Source organism: Rhamphochromis sp. 'chilingali', assembly GCF_963969265.1.
Source record: "Rhamphochromis sp. 'chilingali' genome assembly, chromosome: 3".
NCBI lineage: Eukaryota > Metazoa > Chordata > Actinopteri > Cichliformes > Cichlidae > Rhamphochromis > Rhamphochromis sp. 'chilingali'.
The window spans coordinates 26,018,805-26,045,101 of record NC_137931.1 but is presented as its reverse complement, the minus strand read 5'-3'; the positions used below and the strand labels follow the sequence as shown (position 1 = coordinate 26,045,101).

Below are 26,297 nucleotides of genomic sequence, written 5' to 3'. Positions count from 1 at the left end.
CACACACACAGTTTTGCACTAATATTAAACATCAAACTGATGAACTGACGGGGTAAAGTGAGCCGGTAATGCCTCTGAGGTAACCTGAATCTCTCTGTTTCAGTCTGAGTTATTGGGAAGTTCTGAGGTTTGCTGTGTGCGCGGAGTCAGAGTCACTCCTCTCCTCTGAGGTGATGAAGAGGAGGTCTGTCCGTCCCATCAGAGGGAGAGAGAGAGAGAGAGAGAGAGGGAGGAGAGAGAGAGGAGAGAGAGAGAGGGGAGGGCGGTGAAGCCATCCAGAGTGACGCTCCGCAGCATCCCCGGACAGGAAAAAAAGTTCCTCCTCTCTTCCAAACTTTGGCGTGGAGAGCTGATCGGAGTCTTCCTCTGCTGCTCCGAGTCCCACTCAGGCTGTGCGCTCGGACATCTTTCTGCGGATACTTTTCCACCCGAGGCGCGCACTCCTCCGCGTGTCTGCGTGCACCGCACATGGATTTCAAGCTTTGTGGGTCTTAGATGAGAGGAAAAGTTTGAGTGGAAGGACAGAAGGAGAGAGCAGAAGACTGAGGAGAAGGTCGGGTGAGTCTCCGCTGGTCGGCCATGTGCTTACGGAAACATTAGAAACTCCGAGCAGAGCGCAGTCTGCAACTTTTAAATCAGTTTAAATAATTGAGTTTAAATATCACACTTGCTTTATTTTCTATCAGTTATATTTTTTAAAATTAATTTCAGAGTATTTTTACTTAAATTTGCTTTAAAAAAATCATCTGATTTTAATACTTGATCGTTTTCTGGCACAAGAGGAGGTGAGAAACGGGAGAAGAAGACACTTTGGGAGCTTTTATTCCAGGTGATGTTTGAAGGTTTGCAAGGAAGCAGGAATTCCAGGAATGTGCAACCTGATATTTAAGATGCTCTCTGAGCTTTTCCTTTACATTACTGTCACTTTTTACAGCCTCAAAATCAGATGAATTTAAAAGCTGTTCTGATGGAGGCTTCCTGAAGGCCTCAGACAAACATGAGGCGCACTGACACCTCCTTTCCTCCCTCAGCTCCAGTCCACAGCAGATTTTTTTTTTTAAATTTGAATCCTGAAAGGCCGGTTGCATTAATTTGCATCAGAAAAAAAAGTTTTAGTGCATTTCCATTGTGCAGGATGAAGAGTTCCAGCAGTCAGGGAGGAGGAGGAGGAGGAGGAGGAGGAGGAGGAAGGGGTGCAGAGATGGGAGAAAATAATGGAGGGCCCCCCTTTATTCAGGATGACATGGGCATGGGCGACGGCGGACGGGGACGTCCACTTTCATCCTGACTGAGGCTGGAAGAAGTGAAAGAGAAAACTGGGGGAAAACGAGGGATTCGGGAAGGAGGAGGGGGGGGAGAAAAAGATTGAGGCGAGCGAGAGAGGGGGGGAGAGAAACGCCCCGCTGTGAGGACTCAAAAGTCTCTTATCCCACAAAACAACAAGTCCGCAGCAATTACGCCGTGTGGCCCCGGGGCATCGCTCCTGGTGGGTTTCAGTGGGATGAAAAGCAGAGGAGGGAATTGGAGGGAGAGAAGCAGATTCACCATTTAGCACAGAAAAAAACACACTGTGGACAACCTGACCTCTGTCCTAGGAAAGAGGGAGCCCCGAGAGCTGAAAAAAACACATTTGAGTGTTTAAAAGTGAAAAATGCCTGAAAAGAGGCTTTTTTAATTGTCTGAACACCAAACTAAACACACAGATTTACAGCTCCTGCTTGTTTCAGACACAGAAAAAAAGTTCTTTCTCTTTTGAGAAAAGAAGCAAATCTTCCATCTTTGCATCCTGTATGATTTGAGCTTGAAACTTTTTGTTATTTTGAGCGAATATTTGCACCGGTTAGCAGCCGTCTTCAAAACGCTCCGATTCTCAGCTGCTGCAGATGTTTCCCACCTGAATCAAAGGTCACGCTCTAAAGTGAGAACAACATCCAGATGTGTCGCTAAAGCCGTTCACTGATGAGTCGGGAGTTGTTGTTTTGTTCCAGGATAATATTTGCTGCTTTCCTTCTTCCTAAATGAGAGCAATCTGAGCAGGACTTTTTTAGGAGTGTGTTGGAAAAATAAAATCAGTGTGATGTGAATTAACTGAGATTAAAATGTTGAAAGTGCAGAGAAATCAGCAATGCAATGATTGTTTTTTTTGTAGGATTTAACAAGGGGCTGAAGGTGAAGATAAAGCCTGCTTCTCCTCCTGCCTCTCTCTGTCTCCTTTTGGGTTTCAGTCCAATTGAAACACTTCAGGAGTTTAAGGGAAAATAAATAAAGTCGTATAAAACCTAAAAGCCGCAGAGGAACTCAAAGATTTTCCCATCTTTATTAATTAAAGCTGACGTGAAGCTCCGTCCGCTGATTTTCTTTGGTGCTTTGACTTCATGTTGAAGGACTGAAGCAGTTCGGGCTGAAAAGGAACCGCTCTGATTCTCAGCTGTTCTAAACATCTGGATCTGTCGCTGAAGCTGAAATCTGTTTATTAACTGAAAGCGGTCGGCTTCTGTTTCACATATTTTTGCTAAAAGACCTGCTCTGTCATTTCTGCTGCATGAAAGCGGCACATGTTCAGGCTTTTTTGTGTCATTTTCCCCTGAAAACAGAAATCATTAAACAGATTCCAGCAGCTTCACCGACACATCCACAACGTTCAGATACAGCATGTTTTTGCGCAGTCGGAGATTTATTTCTCTGTGCTTTAGAGAAAAACAAAAGGACTCCTGAGAGCAGATTTCAAAAGACCGAAAAAGAAACCGAGAGAAGAGAAACGTCCACGTCACAGGCCTTAGAAACTCTAATTAACCTGCACCTTCTTTCTGACCTAATAATAATTTCTACCCCTAATTTATCTGCAAATTTACTTAAAGCATTTGAACAGCCTTTCTTTGCCCCAAAGTCCCTAAAACCTTCTGAGATTGTACAGATTTTTGTGTCATTTTTCCCTGAAAATCACTACCTGACTCATCAATAAACAGCTTTACCTGCTTTTCTTGTCCCTTTAAGTTTATGGTGGCCTTTCCCCATAAATATGTCCACTTAGTTATCTTGATTCATCAGTCACATTAAACATTTAAAGCCAGAATGATGAAGAATCCGTGGACAGAGCTTCCTTTCAGTTTTTCCTTTCGGAGCTGTTTGGTGGTTTTTAGGCTGCAAGGACTTTGGAGGACGCTGATTAAACAGTCTGATGAACAATTCAAACCTTTGGTTTTTCGTTTGTTTTCGTTGCAGAGAAGAACTTGTTTTGGATGTGATCAGCTTTGCTCATGTTTTCAATAACCAGAAACGGACAATGTTTGGGTTTTAGATCGTTGTTCAGAGAAAATGAAACATCTTTTCAGTCTCTGAGAACTTGTCTCAGGCAACAGTTAACCCTCGAAAGGTAAACTGTGCTCAGGTTTTAGTTGACCCTCCTCTGCTCACTCTCTCTGCTGGTTTTAAGTGGCTGTTTGCTTTCCTTGCCGGCCCCAGCGGGTCAAACGAGGGGAGGATTATTCAGCCGCTCGTGGGGACAAGCTGCAGGAATAAAGAGTCTCTCAGTCGCTTTCAGATCTACAAACATTGACTCTGAAGCTCGCCCCGCTGCTCCTCCACGACACGAGAAAACTTCCTCCAACAGAGGAAACGCAGCCGTCACAGAACGTGTTGACAGCACGCACATGTAGAAAAACACTCGGAGGACCGGCAGAAATCAAAGGTCGCCGTGGTCCGCCGGGGGCCTGTAGTTCCTCCTCTTTGCTTTTCAGGATCAGCTTTGATGCTTCTTATAATTAACTCCTGCAGGGACAGCGAGCTGATCTGAAGGGCGGATGTGAAGGATGCTCCTCGCTGCGCGGATAGACACCCGCCATGACGCGCTGACACGTTAAGGAAACGCTGCATCCTTCCTCGCCTTAAAACGAGCTCTGAAAAGCTGCCAAACTACATCAGCTGACAGAAAAAACCACTTTCTTTTAAATACTTCTCCAACTTCTTTAACACATGGCGTCCCCGCAGGGCTTCTGGGATTCTTTAGCAATCAGTCACCCCTCAGTAGCGTTTGTACATGATTGCCGACCCCCCCGGACACGCCCAAAACTCTGAGACAGGAACCTGTGAGGGGTCGGGGATAGACTTCATCTCCCAGGAGGCTCTGCAGGTATCAGCTCTGCTCTGACCAAACGACCAAAAATCTCCTCTCAGGATGATGCCTGGTTCACATTCACTAAAGGCCCATTAGCTCTGAATAGATAAAAACTGATGAACTTTCCTATTTACTAATCATGTCTACTACGCAGCAAAAGCATCAGAAGGAGGTGTCAATTGAAACTCTTTGGGGAGAGCACTAAACATGCAGCACTTTGCACCGCTACCACATCAAACTCCAAACCGTGCAGTCGACACCATTTTAAAGGTCTTAAAGTTTGCAAATGTTGTCATTCAGCTTGTAGGATGGCAGTGATGTGCACCTTTACCGGCATATAAACTCAACAGCTCATCCTCGATCATTGGTTCAGCAGGAGCCGATTAAAGAGGCATTTACCCAACTACTTCTAGTTCTTCTTTAATACCGATACTTTGGATTCAGGTGCTTTTCAGTATATTGAGTAGAAAAGCGCTATGTGAGAACCAGTTCATTTACCATTTACCATATGATTAAGCTTTAATTCTTGCTGTGGCAAGGACACTTCTTATGTGTGTTATCACATCAGGATTGACTTAAAACAGCTTTCCTAACAAATACATAAAATAATAAGAATCTACTGAATCTGAATTTACTGTATTAGGAAACAAAAATGAATGATTCTGGGGACACAGAAGTGACAGAAACCAAAACTTATGAGGAGCAGAAGATTCATCAGTGTTGTAGCCGTTTACTGTTAGCTTGTCACTTCCACAGCTGGTCCGTCAGCTTATTGTCTCCCCAAAAACGGTTGTGTTGTGTTTTGTTAGGTTTGCTGCACTTTTCTGATGGCTGGTGTTTTCTTAAGCTGCAGTGCGTTACTTTCTCCTGTCACTGTGAGGACACCTCCTCACACACAGAGTGCAGAAGTTAGACACTAGAAAAGTCAAATAAGAATAATCAAGTTGTCAAAAACATGTTATGTTACTGTTAGTGAAAGTGAACCTGACCAACAAAAGTTAAACCAAGCGTAAGGAGAGAGAAGCTGACAGGGAAACCATCATCATCATCAGCGTCGTCGTCTGAGTTTACCTTAAGCCTGCCATGACCACTGCTAACAGGTAATCTGTGCCTTTTAAAGATGCAGCAAAAGAGAAACTTATGTACATGAATAACCTTTTCCTGCTGTGATCTTTGTGGACATAAACCTGAAAGTTCATGTGGGTCAAAAGTTGCCTTCATAACACTTAAATAATTCAACTGTGAAGACTTTTCTCCTTTTTGGGAAAAACACACTGAATTTATTTAATCTGATTGGATTTACACTTCCACTTTTTTTTATTTAATAAAAAACATCTTTATGAAATGAGAAGCATCCACACACAAAACGAGTTCTTGTCTGAAGTTCACTGGATCCTTTTTAACATCCTGTCCTCCAGCTCTATTGCAGGTTGCTCTGGTCACACAGCAGTTTCCTCGCTATCATGTCACAGTATTGAACAGTTACTACTTCTAACACTAACTCTAAGAATGAAAATGTAAGAATGCAGTTTAAAAGAGTTCAGTAACAACATCTGGAGTCAAAATAAGGGTGCTGTTTCCATCAGTAGTATTTATTTATTTGGTTGGGTTGTCAACCTCAACATGACCGTTTATGGACAAATAAATTCAAATTCAAATTCAAATTCAAATTTTATTTGTCACACACACACAACCATACACAGTATGACATGGGGGTGAAATGCTTGTAGCTGTACAATGCCCGACCATTAAATGACAGAAGAAAAGTTTTACAATATTTACAATTTACTACAAAAATTTACAAATTAACTTAGGAATTTACAGTAAAGAATGTGCAAATAGCAGAAGAGATTATAAAGATAAGGATTATAAATTATAGGAATTATAGGATTATAGGAAATGTGTGGTGGTGCGTGTGGTGACGTGTGTGAGAGTCCAGTCTTATAGTGACGTGTTTGGGAGAGTCCAGTCCTACACCTGGTTCAGGGCCCGAATAGCCTGGGGGAAGAAGCTCCTCTTCATTCTCTCTGTTTTGGCCTTAAGGGAGCGGAAGCGCTTCCCAGACCTCAACAGTGAGAAGAGTCCATTGTTGGGATGGGAGAGGTCCATCATAATCTTCCTAGCTTTGGACTTGCACCGCTTGGTGTAGATGGACAGCAGGTCAGGGAGCTCTGATTGAATGATGCGTTCTGCCGAGCGCACCACCCTTTGCAGATCTCGTCTGTCCTGCTTGGTGCTGTTCCCAAACCAGGTGCAGATGTTTGACGTCAGGACGCTCTCGATGGTGCAGGAGTAGAAGTTCTTGAGCACCTTCAGTGGCAGATGGAAGTCTCTAAGTCTTCTGAGGAAGAAGAGACGCTGACGGGCTTTCTTAACCAGGGTGTTGATGTGACAGGACCATGACAGGTCCTGAGTGATGTGGACACCCAGGTATCGGAAACTGTCCACTCTCTCCACTGGCGTGCCACTGATGATGAGGGGTTTGTGGTTCCTCGCCTGCTTTGTAGTGAAGTCCACGATCAGCTCCTTAGTCTTGCTGATGTTTAGGAGGAGGTTATTCTCCTGGCACCAGGTCTCCAGGTTCCTAATCTCCTCCAGGTAGGCCGTCTCGATGTTGTCGGAGATCAGGCCCACAACAGCAGTGTCGTCAGCAAACTTGACAATGGAGGTGGTGTCGGATGTCAGAAAGTGCATTTGAGGATGAGGTGGGGATGGGTGTGGGTTGCAAAGCAGCTTGCAGATGCACAGACACTCGCTCAGCTTATAAGATAAGATAAGCAAAAAAAGGTGAATGATGTAAAAACTACTCAAAAGAAAGGAGCTCAGTTAAATAAAACATGAAGTAAAAATCAAATAAAGGAGCTCAATGAGTAAAAATGTAATTAAAATAAATAACTGCTCATTCAAAACAGCAAAAACAGACTTATTCAGACTCTAGTCAACAAAGAAATTATGATTCATCATTCAGGCTATGAGGCCTTTAGTTTGATGTAAATCTGTACTGCTGTAATATCCATGATATATCCAACCAAATCTGTGTTTGGTGTAGATAATGTAACTGTTATATTAGTTATTTATTGAGCTGTGCAGCAATTGTGTGTCACTATGGAAAATACTAGACCTGTTCCAGAATCACCAAAGTTTAGGATTTACTGTAGATCCACCCAGGCAGCGAGGAGGAAGTCTGCGGTCCAAAGTGAGGCTGTAAAACAGCAAGAGGCCGGGCTGTAGACGGACCATTTGGCTGGGGGTCAGGGATCAAAGCGATTGGTCAGCGTGGACTCGACGCCATCGGCACGCTCAGGCGGTCCTTCAGAGTGTAACCTAATAAAAAAGAGGCAGAGAAGAAGGAGAAGGGAGACACTTTAGGTGTTTTACTCACGGTAACGGGATTAAGTGTCAGGAATCAAACCTGAAACACGTGCAGGACTCAAGTAAACTGTGACTTGATCCAGTAATTTACCAAAACATTAGGGACACAGCAGTATTATTTTAAGCTGTGAATCATGCAAAGCTATTCAGTGGATCTATTTTGCAAATGAGCAGAATAGATCCACTGTAAGGCAGAACTGATAGATAATCCCTGCTCTGGAGACAGAACTATCAAACAGGATATCTGAGCATTTGTTTTTCAACTTTGATGTTTAATGTTTTTGGTATTACAATTAAAAATTAAAATTTCAGTTAATGTCAGCTGGAAGTGTCTGACCCTTTAAAATCCAGATTAATCATTTAAACGTAGGGAAAGAAGTGAGAACATCTAAGCTCTGCTTCTTTATCGAAATGAATGCAAATACATTCAATAACAATAAAACTGAATTTCTCACATGTACAAGCTGAAAGAAATATCTTCCTGATTAATCATCTAATTGATAAAGTAAATAACACATTAACCCTGTTTATGTGTTTCATTTTCACTTCTGTGTCTGAGATGACTGCGTGAGTTTTGTTATTATTGAATTATTGAGGAGATTTAGAAGACTAAAAATAAATAATAAAGAATTTCAAACAGAACAGGTAAGGAGAATACAAAACACCAGTCAGGTATCACAAAGCTCTACTGTCAAAAAACACAGATTAAAAATAATTCATACATTTTTTTTATTAGAAATATAGTATATTAAAATACAATTTTGAGTAAGATTAAAAGAAGAATTTCAAACTTGTGTTCTATAATATTCTTGTGTTATAAGTAAAACTAAATTATGGTTTAGTTAAGATAAACTGTTAGAATTAGAAAATCAATAAATATTTAAATTTGTATCAAATTGTAATAAAATATTATGAAATGGCAGTTTGTATTTATTTATAATAAATAAGCATTTTAATAAAAATGCCACAAAAAATGAAAAAGGTAACAAAACATGGGGACATCTTGGTAAATGAGTTTAAAAATTCTGGTTAAATGTCTCTAAAGTTTTATTTTGATATTTTAATTGGTAGCTTTACTTAAAACATTTTCCCAGGTACAGGCCCTCGTAGTGATGGGTTCAAATTTGATGCTTTTTAATTACATTTCCAGCATTTTTCAACAGTAGTACAGGAAATGGAAATATTTTAAATTTAATGGTTTAATGGTTGACAAACACATTTAGGCTCTACAAAGAAACTAAAACCAAAACTTCAGAGAGAGCCTTTTTGTTAAACTTTCAGTGCTCATATCACCATGTGGCACAGGCGGCTGGTCCAAACTCCTGGTTGTAGTGTATGAAACATCTCCTTCTTGGTGTATATGTATGATTTTTTTCGTACCTATTTAAAACATTTTCTTTCAGGTAAAATGTGGGTTTTATTTCCAGCTTTGAAATAACATGAGTGCTCTGAATTCCTACGAGCCTCGCAGAAAGCTCTGGGCTGCCTCAAAAACAACATAAAAGTGAGGTCAGGGCATGCCATGGCACTCAGGTGGGAGGCATCCATTCATCCCGCCGTGCTGCTTTCTCCTCTGAACTCGGCCGCCACATCTGTTTGCTGTTGGCGAGGGCAGGAGGAGATCAGCCACAGGATATTGAACATCCTCCTCTGAGGGGAATCTCACGGAGAAACATCCAGCCTGGCTGATGGTCCGAGTCTGTTTACCATCAGCTGAGGGACAAATGGGGGCCTCGCGGGGGACGTTTCCTCGGTATAAATCCACATGTCACCGTTAGCCTCTGTTTGTGCTTTCACACAGTAAACAACCACCCCTTCTATTTATTTTATTTTAGACTTGCCACCGACCCCGGCTTCTTTTACGGGATAGCTATTATTCAAGGGAGAATAGGTGTAGGCCCCAGCCATAAATTCCAGCAAGTGGCCCTTGGAAAAGGGGGTACCGCTCCGAGGAATTGACTGCGTGCTCTGTGATTTTACTCCACTGCGCTGTGACCTTTTGAGTCGAGACAGAGTCATTTGTTTGCCTGACAAGAGCTGCTCTAATAATTCAGGCAGACGCTGGCTGATGAGCCAAACTGTACTCGAGTACACCTAGAAAGGAGAGGCATTTGTTTCCCGGACGCAGGGAATACCCTTCCACTGCAGGCCCTTTGATTTCTAGAAGTCGTGGCCCTCCACAGGAGGAAGATATATCCTGTGTGTCAGCGGCTGTTAGTTAATTTACACAGTGGCAAAGGTGTTTCTCTCAGGTGACTTGCTTTGAAATTTCAGAGCGGAGGCAAGCACAGAAAGAAAAAAAAAACACAGGTTGTGCAGACTGTGCATGATTGCACAGTTAAAAACTGTACGTTTGCGACCAGGAAAGCCATAAAAATTAAAGTCAGATGTGTTAGTTAAACAAACTGCTGTGTTTGTGATTTAGAGTGACGGGAAAAGGATGACTTGGCAGGATAAACAGCCGCTGATTTCCTCACAATGACTGCAGAAATCGGGGGAGGGACGCTCTGAAGCTGTTGTTCCGTTAAATAACCCCATTGCAGGGCTCTCTTTCTGAGCTTTTCCACTCAAATGAATCATTGTGAGGTTTTTGAAAAGACCGACAGACAACAGTGGGAGGCCACGCTTAATTACCTCACTGACTGAACTGTTGACTTGCTAACGTGGTTGTTAGATACTCCCACGAGTAAATTCACTGATGCTTTTGCTCACTGCCATGCTCGCCATTTAATTTTCACCATAGTTTACTTTGTAGACTTTTTGAGGAATTAAAAAAACAAACATATGTGACCTCCAGCTACACAACAGAAATCGTGCTAGATAACGTTATTAGCTAACTTTACTAGCTATAAGTTATTAGCTAGTAAAGCAAGTCAAGTTGATCGTATGTCTTTAGAGCTAAAGAGAAAAAATGGTAGGGTGCAAGCTCATCTTTTATCAAGAAAATTAGTGCTTTGGCAGTTCTTCAGCACTTCTTAGCCAATAAATAGCTGGCATCACCTGATGACTCCATCATGTCATCCAAATATGGCCACTTTTGCATTTACAGATGCTACTAAGCTAGCAAGAGATAGACCTGATATAAAAAATTAAATGGAAAAAAAGGATTTTGGTTAAAGTTTAGTGAGTGAAATTTTGGTATTTTATTAATCTGTCATTCAACACCAATTAGCTAACAAAGCTAGCAAGCATTAGCTGATAATGTCCCTTTTTTCCTAATATGGTCACTTTTGCAACTTGTGTCACTATGAAACGAACTAATTGTATCTTTGGAACTGCGCAGGGAAAAAAGTTCAGTTCAGGTTTTATTAAGTGAAATTTGAATAAGTTATTAGTCTGATGCTCACAATTAATTAGCAGGTATATTTGTTTTACCAATCAAGTTAGGTGGTGTTAGCTGGTGACTGACAGACTAATGTGTTGAATCTATACTGTACGGACATTGTTAGCCCTCCTGAAACCCTACAGTGTTACATAGATCTAGATTAACCCGACATGCACGCCCCTGAAAGTGTAACTACACCTCAGGTTGGCGCAGCCTACAACTACCATGCTGTCAGTTCCTCTTATGCATTTCTATTTCCTTTTTTTTAATGTATTGTTGAAAATTCTGAATCATGTTAGAAGTTTACATTATAAAATTAAATAACTGTCATATTTGTAAGTTTAGCAATTGGTATTTCTGCCTTTGTGTCTTTACAACAATTTCCCAAGTAATTAATCCCCTTTTTAGGCCAAGAACTGTGACTCTTAGAGACGAATGTTTTCTGAGAGGCCTACACAGCTAAATGTGTGAACAGTAAATGTTAAGCTTGACTAATAATGATTTGCGAGGACACATCAGAGGGCTGTAGGCGTGAAAGGCTGCCATTACGTGCCTCATTTATCACCTCAACTAAAAGAGGTTTGTGTGTGGTGAGGAGCTTCCCATGAGGCTCCACTGCTGTCCTCTCACACCTGTTACACTGATTCATCCTGAAGACAGCAGGCACACCTGTCAGTCAGACTACCTGCTTTTTCACTAGAGGCAGTAAATTGACTTTTGGTCACTGACAAACTCAGTGAACTGAAGGTTTATCAAAGTCTGCAACCTACAGCAGCCAGATTGTTGTTGGAGCCAAAAGGTCAGAGGTCTGTCTTCTGAAACTGCCACTAAATCATTAAAAAGATACAGAAGATATTATACATGGGGCAGGACCAAAGACTCTATTAGGGACCAAATCTGCATATGTCAGTTTATCATGTAAAAACATTAGGGTTTTCAGAAAATGTACTTTAGTGGAAATAATCAGAATCAGAATACTTTATTAATCCCTCAAGAAATTATGTGGGTTACAGTTGCTCCAAAACAGTAACAGAACTACAATGCAATACTGCAATACTGCAATACTGCAATGTAAAAAGCTTACAAGCAAAAGACTTAAAACAACTTACAGTATATACATTTAATGATAAAGTTAATCTTATTACCATTTTTATTTATTAACAGTGCATTTTAGCACTGAAAAAAATCAGCAATTTTAAGTTGTCAGAAAAACATTATGAACCTGAATAATTAAGCTGAGAGAATTTTTCATTGGTTTCTTTACACGACTTTCAGTCAATTCTTGATATGTAGACTCATTTAAAAAAAAAACTGAATTAATCCAAAGATTTGTTGTGGTTTTGATGCAAGCTAGTCCTGAACTAGCATTTCTACTGTGATACGGTTTTGCTAATAAAATAAGCAAATATACTAATATTAATAAGCTATACCATTTAGCCAGCTAACTGTCAGTTAGCCTCACCAGTCTAGCGACGTTTAGTGCATAACATCATCTGATAAAGTAATTTGAAAATGAAGTTATTTAACTTATATTGCTTTGTTTTATATTAAAAGACCAAAAATGTTTTTTTAGAACGATATACCAGCATAGTACTAACTGATTACCTGTTTTGGCTCTTGTTGAGTAGGTGGCATGTGGCAAACTCTTATCAGGTTTCTAAATTTATAAACAACTTAAATGATCAGATGTCTGTGTAATTAATTTACACTGACCCTCTTTCGTGTCATGTAAATCGCTTTCTATCCGTATTTTCATCTTTAAATGCATGGGATTGTTGCCAGTGGTGCCCATTGTTTGACACCAGATTTACTTCTGCTGGTTTTGGATCCAGTCCAATCTGATCTGCCAGGCTTATTAAAGAAACAGAAGGAGGAAATCAGGTTCCCAGATGTTTAGTTTTTTCCTCCTTAAAGGAAAATCCCAGTCACACTATAGAAGCTGAATTAAGAGTCCTCTTCATCTCCATCTCAACTTTGAAGATAAAGTTGTATTGTTCCAACTTTTTAAACCACGCAGCAGCTCTGAATAGCAGTGGTGGAAAGGTCAGTAGTCAAATAAACTTTGATGACATGCGAGCTAAGACCCCCACCTCCTTATCCTCTAACCCCTTTAACCCACAAACTGACCCCCATGGTGACCCCCGAGTCCCCCCTTCCTTGTGGCAGTGGAGCAGATTGAGTCGTGAATAGCGAGAGTTTGCGAAAAGACAAAAATCTCGTGAAGTGAGCTGCTGCTCATCGTAAAATCCTCTGACATGTTTGCTTGGTGCTCTGTGAGATTATCTCACCCCTTCGTGGGTGACTAACGAATGGTGCTTGGCTTTGAGCCAATCACAGCACCAAGTGGAACTAGCTGATGGTTTATGTTCAGATTTTATAGCAGCACCTTCATTCACAGATCATTCACAACTTTTTCTTCTTCAAGGAAATATTTGATGATATTTCCCCAAATTCACGAAACTATAGATGATATGGTGAGCTTTGATTTGTGTATTACGATCACTTCTTGCAGTCCAACACAGTTTAATTCCAACTACGGGTTAAGAGACTCAGTGAAGAGTCAGAAGTCAAAGAACTGTATTGTTTGACTGATGCATTTCGGCGTACAGCCCTGTCAGGGTCATCGATGGAGGTCCATAAGTTACAGTGTGTTGGCTGCACAGTGCGTTTGTGCATTTGCCCCCCTCAGAGTAATTTTTTCCATATAATTATAAATGTACTGTCCAACCAAAATGCTGGCAAAGCTTTAAGGTGCTGAAAAAACATCTTCAGAAATTAAGAGTCCAGAGTTTTTTGAATGGGTTATCTTTCAAATAATATCTTATATGTCGATTTGTGCTGATTTTAAAGTGAAATTTCTGCTTGGAGGTGGAAACTTCATAAAAAAAGAGGTTGATATTAACAGAACCATAACAGAACTTGGTTATGTTGGTCGATGTAAAGAGGTTAACTTGTTAGACATGTATTAAAACTACTTTAAAAGATTTATTTAATATAGCTGCTGTTCCATTTTGAGGTCTTGGCCTAAAAAGGCTCTCTTTGGGTATTTTTCAGGAACCTCTAAGTACTCTTAAGTGCTTCCAGAGTGTTTGTGGAGTGTCCTTTTCCTGGCCTAAATGAACACTTTCTTTCGAGTGTGCTCAACTTGGTCGGCTCTAACACCTCTTTTTGTCTCCTCTTGCTTTTGCAGCTCTCGACCATGGAGACTTCACCACAGAGAGCCACAGATAAAAAAGACAAAATGGACGGTAGCGGATTCACCGACCTCCCAAAGAAACCCTCACCCTCAGAGAACAGAGGTAAGGCACTTCTTAAAACTTTCTCCTTAAACCAGTGACTGAATTTGAGTTTGGAGCCCAGCATCAGGCCTCGCCACGCTGTGAACCGAGGTCTCCCAAGTGTTCAGCCAGGGGGCAAAGAGGGGAGCAAACCAAGTGATGAAATATACATTTCAAAGACAAGGCGCCAACTAGGGAGCTGATGCTCGTGGCTCTCCTTAGATACTAGCAGCAGTCAGAGGTGACTTACAGTAGATGTCTGATAGGAATCCTAAGTAGACAATGCTCAGATGAGCATCATTAATGGGCATCAAGGCCCAGTGTCTACAGTCAAGGAGTGTGGCACCATTTGTAAACGCTGATGAGTGGATAACAAGAGAGGTGGTGGTGGTGGGGAGGGGGTGTTGGGGCAGGTGAATGTTTGTGTTGTTGAACTAAATGAAGAGTAGCACCGATGCTGTCTCACAAGGGAGGGACAGACAGAAAGAGAGAACCCATGTTTTAAAGATGTCAGCGAACGTGTGATGAAAGCTTGGCATAATGAGGCTCAAAGACCTTGTTCTTACCTCCAGAGTATAAAGGCAAAAAAAAAAAGTGGAGCTGACGACACGGAGCTTCAGAGATCGACAAAGATGCAAGCCGATGGGCTGGCTTTGAAATGCAAATTAAACGTGTGATTTAGTGACATTTTTACTCATTCATGAAGGACTTGGTGGCCTGCCATTATAAAGAAACACTCATTAACTGGTAAAGAGGCGACAAAGCTGGCAACGCGGCCCAAAAGTCAGCACCTCGCCAAATCACAAAGGATTTTCTAGTTAGTACAACTTGTATTTTGTCAAGTTTTATTGGATATTATAACTCAGTGTGTTGTTTGAATAGAGACGTAGAGGAAATGGAGTTGGTTTCCTATCATTTTCCAACAGTTAATCTTTAATAATTCAATGAATTAAGTGTTTAACCTGCCTGTGCCTTACCTTTCACAGTGTTTTTGCAACTATATGGACTTGATAAAGCCCATTCAGAAAATGGGCTTTATTTGTACTCATGTGATTATCAGGAATAATTTGATGAAATTAATAATAATGATTAGTTAAACCAGTTTAAACCACAAATCCGAGGTCAAACTGAAAGCCTTGGTCACGCCAACCTTATTGCAGTGAATGTGGGTTAAACTACAAACTAGAACTAAGCACAAAACCTTTTGTGCAAGTTTTTTCTATCAGGAAACTCAACAGTAAGTTAATTGTTGTGTTTGTATTGTATTACTTATTTCGTACGTCTTATATTTTAACACAACACAACCTAAAACTGGATGGGGTCAAGAGGTAGAGGAGGTTGTCCGGTAATCGTATTTTGAAGGATGGTGGTTCGATCCCCAACTTCTCTGTGCGTGTTAAAGTATCTTTGGGCAAAATACTGAACCTCGAGTTGCTCCTGTCTGAGTGACTATTAGGTCCTGAGTGACATCCGGAAAATATTTACTGAGCTCATAATTAATGTGAGAAGTAGGCTCACGTTCCTATAGACGTCTAATAATGAGACTTCTGTTTGCAGTCACATCCTGTTGGATGAAAGCAGAATCACTGCACTTCACTTTTGTCTTATAATATAATGTGGATCTGCTAATAACTCATAAACCACAGTCTATGCTCAGCCTGTATTAATGTGTACAGGTCCCTGCAGGAAGACTGGATATGAGCAAAGATGAGTGAGTTAGGATGAGGTGATAGCTGGACATTTTTACTAGCCAGATTGTTTTTTTTTTAATTGTTTTTATTGGTTTTTTTTGTTTGTTTTTTTTTTTTTTTGGGGGGGGGGGGGGGGGGGGGGGGTCCCATTAATGCATAAAATCAATCAATATTTTCATTTTAATTATATTTATATAAAATTATTCAGCCTTGTTACAGTTCCACTTTGCTAACTTTCTTTTAGAGCTTAAAGTAACTGAGATTTGCAGAGACGTTCAATTATTACCTCAAATCTTGGTTTCACTGGCCATAGAAACGTGAGCCATTTTACCCAGACTGTATAAAACAGATTGAATGAGTTAGTATAGCTACAGGTTTAGATATGAAATTGGAAATCATCTTTTGGCTTTTCGAATTGGGGGGTCTCTACTCTCACCTCCACACTCCTGCCTTTCCTTCTCTCTCACTATCTCCTAACATGCCTCTCCCCTCTCCTCTTCCTCTGTCTTCGACCGACAGTAGTACAGTTTCCAACCTCCAACAGCAGCAGAGGCAGTTATTAACTGAATCAGCTTATACTGGCGTTCAACTTCATCTTATAAGACAAGCCATTTTATCTCATGAATCTTTAGGGTCCAACTCCCTAAAAACCTGCTTTCTTCTGACTGGCTGACTACAGAAGTAAAAATAACAATGGTTACTTTTAGATACATGTATCTGCTTTTCTGAAGCTTCAGTGATGTTTAATCCAACGTTGTATTAATGACAGAAAATAAGGAAAAGAAGAAGATGAAATTGTGTGAGTACCTTCAGCTGAGCCACATTTAAACTACATGAACCACCTGCTGAGGTATTTTCATGATGAATGTCTCGTGAAGTGACATGAGAGGCAGAAAGAGATGCATGTTTTAAAGATGTCAGTGAACGTGTGATGAAAGCTCTCGATAATGAGGTTAAAAGACCTTGTTCTTACCGCCAGTGTATAAAAGGGATGAAAAAAAAAAGGCCTGGTGGAGCAGCTCTGACGTGGATGCAGAGTGGGCCGCGTTTGAAATGTAAATACAGCCAGTGATTTGGTGACATTTCTTCTCTTTATTAATGGAGAACTTGGTGGCCTGCCACAATGATGAAGAAATACAGCTTTAATTGTTCATATGAGACTACATGTTGGGTTCAAGTGAATGGCGCTCCATTTCTGGACGTGGACTTCTTTAATATTTTAATAAAACCACACGCTTTCTTCTTATGGCCAACACTTGGACACACATTTTTACACACTGGGTATACCCTTAGCCTATTCTTTCAACATGTAGGGTAGGCATCTGGGCACTTAAGGAAACGTACTCTCGGACTTTCACCCAGGAGACTGGGGATCGTACTGCATGTCAGACCCAGAAACTGAAAGTAAAAACATGAACATAGCCACTGTGACATTAATGCTTTTTTTAAGCATATTTGATGAAAGACTGCAGTTCTCAGCGAGTTCCCAGCTAACAGTACCTAGCTTAGTTGGCAGTTCATTATCCCATAAATAAAACTACAATGATAATCTATAATTCCAATATGTCCAGATTTTAACTGTGGACTGTGAGTATAAAAACAGGACATTTCTGATACATGGCGATTCATCTAAAGTGAAAAAAACAACAACTAGGAGCTTTTACCAACCACACAAATCACCACTTCAAGCCCGACCAATTAAACAGCCATCAGTCGTAAGAGGAAAGGTGAATAGTTGCGGCACCAGAAACCTCTTTACAATTGCTAGCGCGGATGCTGTGCCAGCCTGTAGTTTGCAAACCTAACAAGTGCAACATTTTGTGTTCCACTTTTCAGTTTCATTACAACTCAGAGACCAGTTGGCAAGTGTTTCTAGACAAGTTGACATCTTCTGTGCAAACTATAGCAACCGTAGCAATCTACTACCGACAGAAGCAAATAGTGCCGCACCGTATCCCTCTTTGGAATCAATTTCAGTATGTGACTGCTAGCAACCTGTCACCAACCAATTCAGGAAAAAAACATTTTTCCCTCATGACCAGTGGTTGCCAGATAGTTGCGAATTGATCTCTAGGCCTGTGTGACTGAGGTCATTATTATTTTGTTGACATTTACAACAAAAACGACATCACATCTACTGGTACAAGCTCCAATTTGATTTTAGTCACCTCCAGCATTTTGCTGTTGCCACAAAAGCACCATAAGAATAGAATAGAATAGAATAGAATAGAATAGAATAGAATAGAATAGAATAGAATCGAGTAGACTTGCTCATTATTGTCATTGTAAATGTACAACAGAATGGTAACTGCAAGTATAAATGGATGTGGCTGTGTGATGACATCAACACTGGTGCTCAAAGCAATGGGGTCTTAAGAAAGCTGTAAAACTCAACATACTTCATTGTTAATGAGAAAAGCCAAATTTATGTCCTATTTCTTTGCATTTTTAATTTTTTAGAGCCACCCACTGGGCCAGATTGTATTTGGCCCAGTGGGTATTTGACATCCCTGCTCTAAAATGTCTTTTGATTATTATTATTTTTTGTTCAAAGATCTGTCAGATTAAAGTCTTAAATAGAGAAAATCGACTTTGAGTCTTCGAGAAAGATTACTGGTACAGCTGCAGTTTGCTGCAGAAAAATGAAAGAGAAGCTCCATTTTTCATCCAGAATAAGCCCGCTTTGCATGAACTCCTCTGACCCTCAACACAGCTTTAGCTGAACTTTAATAAGCCTGCACTATTGTATATTTATATGTAGCCATTTTTAATCTTCTTCCTACCTAAAATAAAACGTCTCTCCATAACTCTTCCTCCCTATCAGCCTCGTGTTTTAATCTTAAATAAACAAGAAGCTTCGATTCTCCAGCCCGCTGCCCGTCTCCACCAATCAGATATCCAGCCTCGGTGCTAAAAACCACAACCGTCTGCCACTGTGTCGGGACAGAGCAATTACTTATCGTGGTAATATGCATTATTATTCCTGTTGCCAGCTCCTGATAAGTCAATATGCAGCATGAGAGGGAGGCAGATGAGCCGAGGTCCTTGAACCTGAGAGCGTATTTCCAAACAAAGCTGGGAAAAGTGGAGGATATACGGCTGCTGTTCGGCATCTTTTATTGGCAGCGTATGCTTTACTGCTGTCTGCAGCATTCCTGTCACCTAAGTCATGCCCACCTCTGAGCCTCGGCTCCATAACAGCCCGCCCTGCTTTATATTCCCGTCCCGCGTTATTTATTTAGAACAATTTCCTCTCTATCAAAGGACATGGCTAATGCCGAGTTTTAATATGTTATTTACACATAAAAACAAGCTATTTACAGCCGCGTACGGGTGCAGAAGGGAGGAAAATGAATGGGCCCCCACGCTCCCTCTCCGATCTGTTATATCACAGTTTAACAATCTGGATTGCTAATAGAACCATTTATCATGGAGCGGTCATTTATTTTACGTGAGCGGCCCGGGTCCCGTTCCCAGAGGCCTATGGAAATGGGGTGCGCATATAATGAAGCTCAAGTGAGAGTCACTTTGTTTAAAAAGTGGGGACGCCACGCTCCGAGTCAATTAGGATGGACCCAGGTGCTCCAGACGCTCCTATCTGCTCTGTTTGATGATCCGCCCTACCCCCTCGCCTTCCCCTTCAGGAGATTTGTTTTTTTTAGAGTGAAACATAAAATAAAACTCTGGCATGGCGGCTTCTGGACCAAAGTTTGCTGTCATTTACCAACACTCGGCCCCAGCAGCGGGGTTTTAAATAATTTTAAAAAATCTGAACTCCCCTCTCCTCGCCTGGCCGAGCCCGAGGCTCTGCTGCCCAGTTAATAGATTCAAATGAGTGCTTGTATTTCCTTTGACAGCACGCATCTGTCTGCTCATACAGGCCGGGCCACGGCACGCAGATTTACGCCAACTCTGGGACCTCTATGATTTCAGGCCCATTCTCATAACTGGAGGTATTTAGAGGGGGAAATATTACTAAGAAATGTGCGAAAATGACAAAGAAGCCACCAAGCTTTTATTGATGTATGTGTCAGTTTGTAGACGCGGGCCTCGGAGGATTAAAGTCACCCCGGATTAGGAGTAAAATCCCCCCCGCCTGTTTATATACATATATGTTCAGAGACATTTTATGAAGGCTGAGCTGAAATGTGATTTTGTTAAATTTAGAGTTATTGCCTTTTTTCAGGTAGTCGAGGAAACACATTAAAGGCACACTTGATCCATAAAGGCTCCCATACTACCTGAAAGTCATCCAGTCTGGCCAGTTTGTGAATATAAACTGGAAAACCTCCATTAGGATCAAAGGAGCCAAGCAGTGCCTACCTTGTTAACTACATTAATAACACTCCATTTAAAATTAAAAGGAGTTTTATGCGTAATACATAACATACACTTCTGTGCATTGTTTTTAACACCTTTATGCCTTTAGGGTATTCAAAAACTGTTAGCAATACTAGCTAAAAATAGCTTAGAATGCAGACTACTAATCACTAACGCCACCAAACAACTGTCTCCAAGCATGATAAGACTCCACATAAGAGCAAAAATACTAATGCTGATGTGGCTCCATAGCAAATTTGGGTAGATTGCAGCCTAGCTAGCTGCTGCAATCGGTTCAGATTTTTAGGTAAAATTTCTAGCTAAAATTAGCTCGCTTCCTTAACGAGTCTAAACCAATTTAAATCAAACTTTGCATGAAACAGATATAAAGTTAACCAAATGCAATTCTAAAAAAATTAGTTTTTAGTTGTTTTTTACAAGACACTACTGAGTCCACAGATCTTAAGCTTAGACGCAGAGAGTTCCACAGTCTGGGGGCCACGGTGGCAAAAGCTCAGTCTCCCTTAGTTCTCAGCCTGATATGCCGTAGGCCCTGATCACATGACCTCAGCGACCTGCGAGGGACATAGGGCTGTTGAAGTTCAAAAATGTAAGCTGGTGCTTGTCCATGAAGAGCTCTAAAAGGCAAAACCAGAATCTTAAAATGGACTCTGAATTCAATGGGGAGCCAGTGCAGCCGTATTAGCAACGGTGTCACATGTCAGTACTTAGATTATTTGGTCAGAAGTCTTTCTGCCTTGCAGCCTTGCTGATGTTCCCCATTTGCATTTCTTTCTTGTGCCACAAAACGCACATGACCGCACGTAACCGCATGTAACCGCATGTAACCGTATGTAACCGTACGTCACCACGAAATACGTTATGAAGAATTTAAAAAGTAGGTACACAATGGCTTCCAAGAACATGCCCATAGGACAGGTTTTTCCTTGCAAACAAGAGTGGCCTACAGACCACTCAGTAGGGCTGTGCGATATGACCAAACTCTCATATCCCGATATAAGAATTCTATCGTCCCGATAACGATATAAATCACAAAAATGTAACATTTTCTGTAAATTATGTGAATCTCGGGCAGCTCGACTTGCGGGAAGTGTTTCCAGCTGCGCGTCATGTACCTGGAGTCGAGTGTTTTAACCGATGCATGAAACTATACATTTTTAGACATACGTTGTGACGGCCGCCGATTTCTTTGTGAGTATTTATTACACGGCGTGCTGCGGGGGAAAAGCCTGTTCTAACATTTGAGTCTAAGGTTTATTTTTTAGCACCTGGCAGCTCTTTTTTAATTCTCATCCATAAATAATCTGCTCTTCACGTGATTCTGTTTATTTTGAAAAGTCTCAACAGGATCTTGAGCTTTATTGTGAAAGGTTTATGTGGAACATAAACAAGCGGACATGCGATGGTGTTACCATCGTTGTTGCTAACCACAACGCATAAAAACAGGTGCATGTCCGTCCTTAGTGTGGTTATATAAAATATAAGAGAAAGAGAGAACTTTAAGAAATTAATATAGCCACTACAGTGACCATCCAAACGATGAAAAAATATTGGCGTAAACAGTTTATTTTGCGACACCACGAAACAAACGATAGCGTAAAATGAAACGATAGACGTTTTTATATCGTCATCCGATATATATCGTTATATCGAACAGCCCTACCAAAAAGAACCTCCTTGTGTTTGCTTTGGTCGCTAGCATACAGCTGCAACCGTTGTTTGAATGGAAGTAGCGGACAACTCTTGAGGAATGTGAGCCTGACATAATGTGAAAAACCTCGACATATGTATTTAAGTATTTAAGTATTTATTTATTTATTGTCATTGTCAAGAACAATGAAATTGCGTTTGGGGCTTCCATACAACCCAAAAAAAAGAAGAAAAAAATAATAAATACCCCTTAAAACCCAAGTGTACATATTTAACCCAGTGTGACTCCAATGCAATAAGACAATCCTTAGCAATAATGTTCGTAGAAATTCAGACAAAGACCTGAGAAACATGACAAAATACAACAATGCAACCCATTCAATATTATTGTACTGTGAGATATGATATCAGATATGATAGTTATCTATTTAAGAAAGGGGGGGGGGGGGCAGGAGGGGGAAGAGAATAAAGATATGATGCACCAATGCAGACCAGTTCATTGCTATTAAGAAGTTGGATATGGTTATTGTCCGTGAGAGGGGGGCAGAGAGTTCAGGAGCCTCACAGCCTGTGGATACAGGCTGTTGGCCAGTCTGGATGTTCTGGCCTGTATAGACCTGTACCTTCTCCCTGAGGGCAGCAGATGGAAAAGGTGGCGCGCAGGGTGATGTTGGTCCCGCAGGATACTGTGCACCCTCCTCAGACAGCGAGTGGGGAAGATATTACTGATCTCTGGCAGACTTGTTCCAATAATTCTGCCAGCTTCTTTCACCACCCGCTGGAGTGCTTGCTGATCGGCCTTGGTGCAGCTGGGGAACCACACTAGAAATCCATACGTCAGAACGCTGCTGATGGCACAGTTGTAGAAGTTCAACATCAGAGATCTGGGAATGTGTGCGCTCTGCAGTCTCCTCAGGTAGTAGAGGCGCTGTTGGGCCTTCCGTACAACTGAGGTGATATGGTTGCCCCAGGACAGGTCCTCGGTCACAGTTACCCCCAAGAATTTAAAACTGCTCACCCTCTCCACCGCCTCACTGCCAATGAAGAGAGGCAGATGGTTGTTATGACCCCTCTTCCGGAAATCTACAATGATCTCCTTGGTCTTTTTGGTGTTTAAGACCAAGTTATTGTCGTGGCACCATGACTCTAGTTGTTGCACCTCTGTCCTATAGTTTGTCTCATCATTGTTGGATATAAGTCCGAGCACTGTAGTGTCATCTGCAAACTTAACAATGAGATTGGACGCGCAGGAGGAAATACAGTCATGGGTGAAGAGAGTGTATAGCAGAGGGCTCAGAACACACCCCTGAGGGGCACCGGTGTTGACCACAAGGGTGGAAGAGGTGTTCTTACCCACTCTGACACTCTGTCTACGGTTATGAGCTGTCATTGTACCGATACAGACAGTATTTATGCTCCTCGCAGTACAGTATTTGTAAATCTGCAGTTCCAGTGGCTGGACGTGCCATTGAGATGAGTTTTTCTGGATGCTATGCTCACCTAATTCAATCTTACCACTATGTCCTTTTAGTGGTGCTTCTTAGGATTTCAGTGATACCACATCATCCATCACTTCAAGCCACTTTTTCCTGCTTTGACTTCAAAGTTCATTCTTGGGAAATGCCGTTTTTCCTCCTGGTGTATTTAGAGTATTCTTCCAGGGCTGTTTCGATCTAACATCAGTCTCCTCTCCTGCTGTTTCCAGGGTCGGGATTGGTCAGTGAACCTGAGCATTTTTAAAGCAAGCGTGGGTATGAAATCCTTTTACATGCTCTGAGAAAAATGGAGGCCGCATATCCCGGTGGTTGTGTACTTATTTATTAGTTTATTCTTATCTGGCCCCGGAGCTGATCTGAAACCAGAGTTATTACACGTGAAAACCATGTGACCTTTAAATCCTTCACCGGCTGCAGATTTCTCTCTGTTCTCGCAGCTTCCTCTCAGTCTGTGTCGCTAAACTAGGCCAGAGGAAGCTACTGGGTGCCGCTAATGATTTGATTAACTGGTTTCGGCGGCTCCTGACATACATCTTACAGAGAGTGAGTTTGTCATTCGGGAGGGAGATTGATGTGCCGCGGTCGGCGCCCACCGCCTCCCACCCCATCCAATCCCTCCCAGGTCTATCTGCTGAGCCCGGCTGGTCCTCCGGGAAGGAGCCTAAGTACTTAGCACCTCCTCGGCTTCCCCGGGGCAGGCTGGGTGTGTGTGTGTATGTGTGGGGGGGGGGGATGTTGAGGGGGCAGCACACCTAAATAGGCTGTAGCATTCCTGAGCACATATATTCTGGAAGCCTGTCAGGAAAAATGATCAGTTAACCAGTTTTTAGCTAGAAATGTATTTAAATTTGCTAAAAATGATAATTGTTTATTTGTTTTACATCGATGCAGGTGGTTATTTCTGGGTTTTTAGCCAAAATAAAGAAATGTTAAGATTTAAAACACCAAAATTGCTCTTTTTTTTTAAACAATACTAATGTGGGACTAGTTGCCACTTTTTCTTTGTCCTCACTAAAGTGGTGTGTTTTTTTAGGGATTTAAACTAATCCTCTGATTGGCCGTGACAGCAACCGGCCTCCTTTGAGATGCTTAACAAATACAAACATCTGCCTCGGGTGTCACAGAGTCAAACTGGAGTTGGGCAGAAACAATGGGATCACGCCGAGCTCCCTCCGTTAGATGAATGGCGACGTGGCTGGGCTGTGTAAATAGTATTTTAAGCGAGCCGGGGTTCGTGATAAGGACAGATCTCTTTATCGGGCCGGGTGGACAGTGAGTAATTGATGGTGGCTGGATGCGCGGGGCCCCGCCGCGGGCGAGCGAGCTGCACGGGGAGCGCTCAGGGGGTCAGGCCCGCTGGCAGAGAAAAATGTGACAGGGAAAAAAACTCAGCGTCCACTTCCTACTCCAAAAGGACGGCCACTAATCTTCCTGAGAAGAAGAAGAAGAAGTAGGAGGAGAAGACGGCGAGGAGGAGGCAAAAGAAGAAGAAGAATAGGGGGCAGTTCTTTTCTCCTTCTCTGCCTCTGTCTAAATGAGGCCCAGCCCGGGGAGGCCAGAAAAAGAGCCCCCTGACATCAGATCTGGATTACTGCACAGATGAGCTGAGCTGACACTGAGCGCTCATGCTAAGCTCATTGTTAGTGTTTCATCATAAAGTGACCCTTAAAATCAAACTTATTTACAAAAACGTTCCTCTTTATCCATCCAGATCAGGGATGCCAAACATCTGGCACAGGGGCTACAACCAGCCTGCTTGAGGGCCTAGTTCAGCCCACTGGATGGATTTACAGTGTTAAAATTATAATAATAAATAATCTTCTCTGCTCTTCTTGGAATCACTGAATGTTTTCATAGAGGTTATTATGCTAAAAGTTAACTCTTTAGCCACTTGAGATCAGTTTAGATAGGAAGTAAAATGAGTTTCAGACCCCTGATCTAGACTTGTGTGTGAGCGATAGAGATGTCTGCCTTTACTTGAATATAATGGAACGAAATGGTGCTCAAGCTTCTCCAATTAGGAAAAGAATAAATATCTATATTTGATTTTTGAGTGAACTGTACACCGCTGGCACGACTGCACTGGCACTATTGTACATGCTGACATCACTATCCACTCTGGGTTGGCTGTAGCTCAGGTGGCAGAGCAGGTCAGCCACTAATCAGAAGGTCGGTGGTTCGATCCCAGGCTGCCTCCTGGCTGCATGCCAAATATCCTTGGGCAAGATACTAACCCCATGTTTGCCTACTGGTGGTGGTCAGAGGGCCCGGTGGCGCCAGTGTCCGGCAGCCTCGCCTCTGTCAGTGCGCCCCAGGGTGGCTGTGGCTACAATGTAGCTGCTATCACCAGTGTGTGAATGTGTGTGTGAATGGGTGAATGACTGAATGTAGTGTGAAGCGCTTTGGGGTCCTTAGGGACTAGAAAAGCGCTATACAAATGCAGGCCATTTACCATTACTCTCTGAAGGACCTGTGATCTAGGTTGTCGTCTAATAAGAAGAAGATGACTTGATCAAATCCCCCAGCTCCTCCTGTCCACATGTTGAAATATTCTTGGACACTATACTGAACCAGGAGTTGCCCCCGATGCATCCATCAGTGTGAATGTTAAAGGTGCTTGTGTGAATGAGGCTTGCAATAAAAAAGCAGTTTGAGTACTCAAATAGATAAAAGAAACACACACACCATATAAGTACAATTTACTTTATCCTGTCACTGTAGGCATCATTGACATCAAAATAATGACCTGACGCAGCAGCGCTGGTTTGTGGGCTTTTAAAAAGGTCAAAAACAGCAAATGTCTTGTACAGATGTGGCTGCTACACCTAAAGTGTACTTTATACTTCCACATTGAATCTTTATGGAGAATGACCTGAAACGTAACAGAAGAACCAATGAAGAAGCTCCTTCTAGCAGGTAGATGGCCTTCTGATGTAACCCAAAGGGGAATTGTGTCTCTGACTGGAATTGAACCAGCAACCTTGCACTTGCCAAGTAAAAGTAGAAGAACCAGTAGCTGGGAATGCACAT

The 26,297-nt window shown here is 41.8% G+C and overlaps 1 protein-coding gene across 2 annotated transcripts in view; it reads left to right on the top strand.

Annotated features, from left to right (window-relative positions):
• Positions 1 to 241: 241 nt before the first annotated feature.
• LOC308393369 (zinc finger protein GLI2-like) overlaps positions 242 to 26,297 on the top strand; it is a 98,929-nt gene continuing 72,873 nt past the window's right edge. The window contains exons 1-2 of one of the 2 annotated variants that reach the window (XM_080877080.1): positions 242 to 553; positions 14,002 to 14,110. In XM_080877080.1, coding sequence (XP_080733206.1) covers positions 14,011 to 14,110 — 100 coding nt within the window. In that variant the 5' untranslated portion in view covers positions 242 to 553; positions 14,002 to 14,010. Of the gene's footprint in view, positions 559 to 14,001; positions 14,111 to 26,297 lie in introns of both variants that reach the window. The other variant, XM_080877079.1, reaches the window with a different exon arrangement.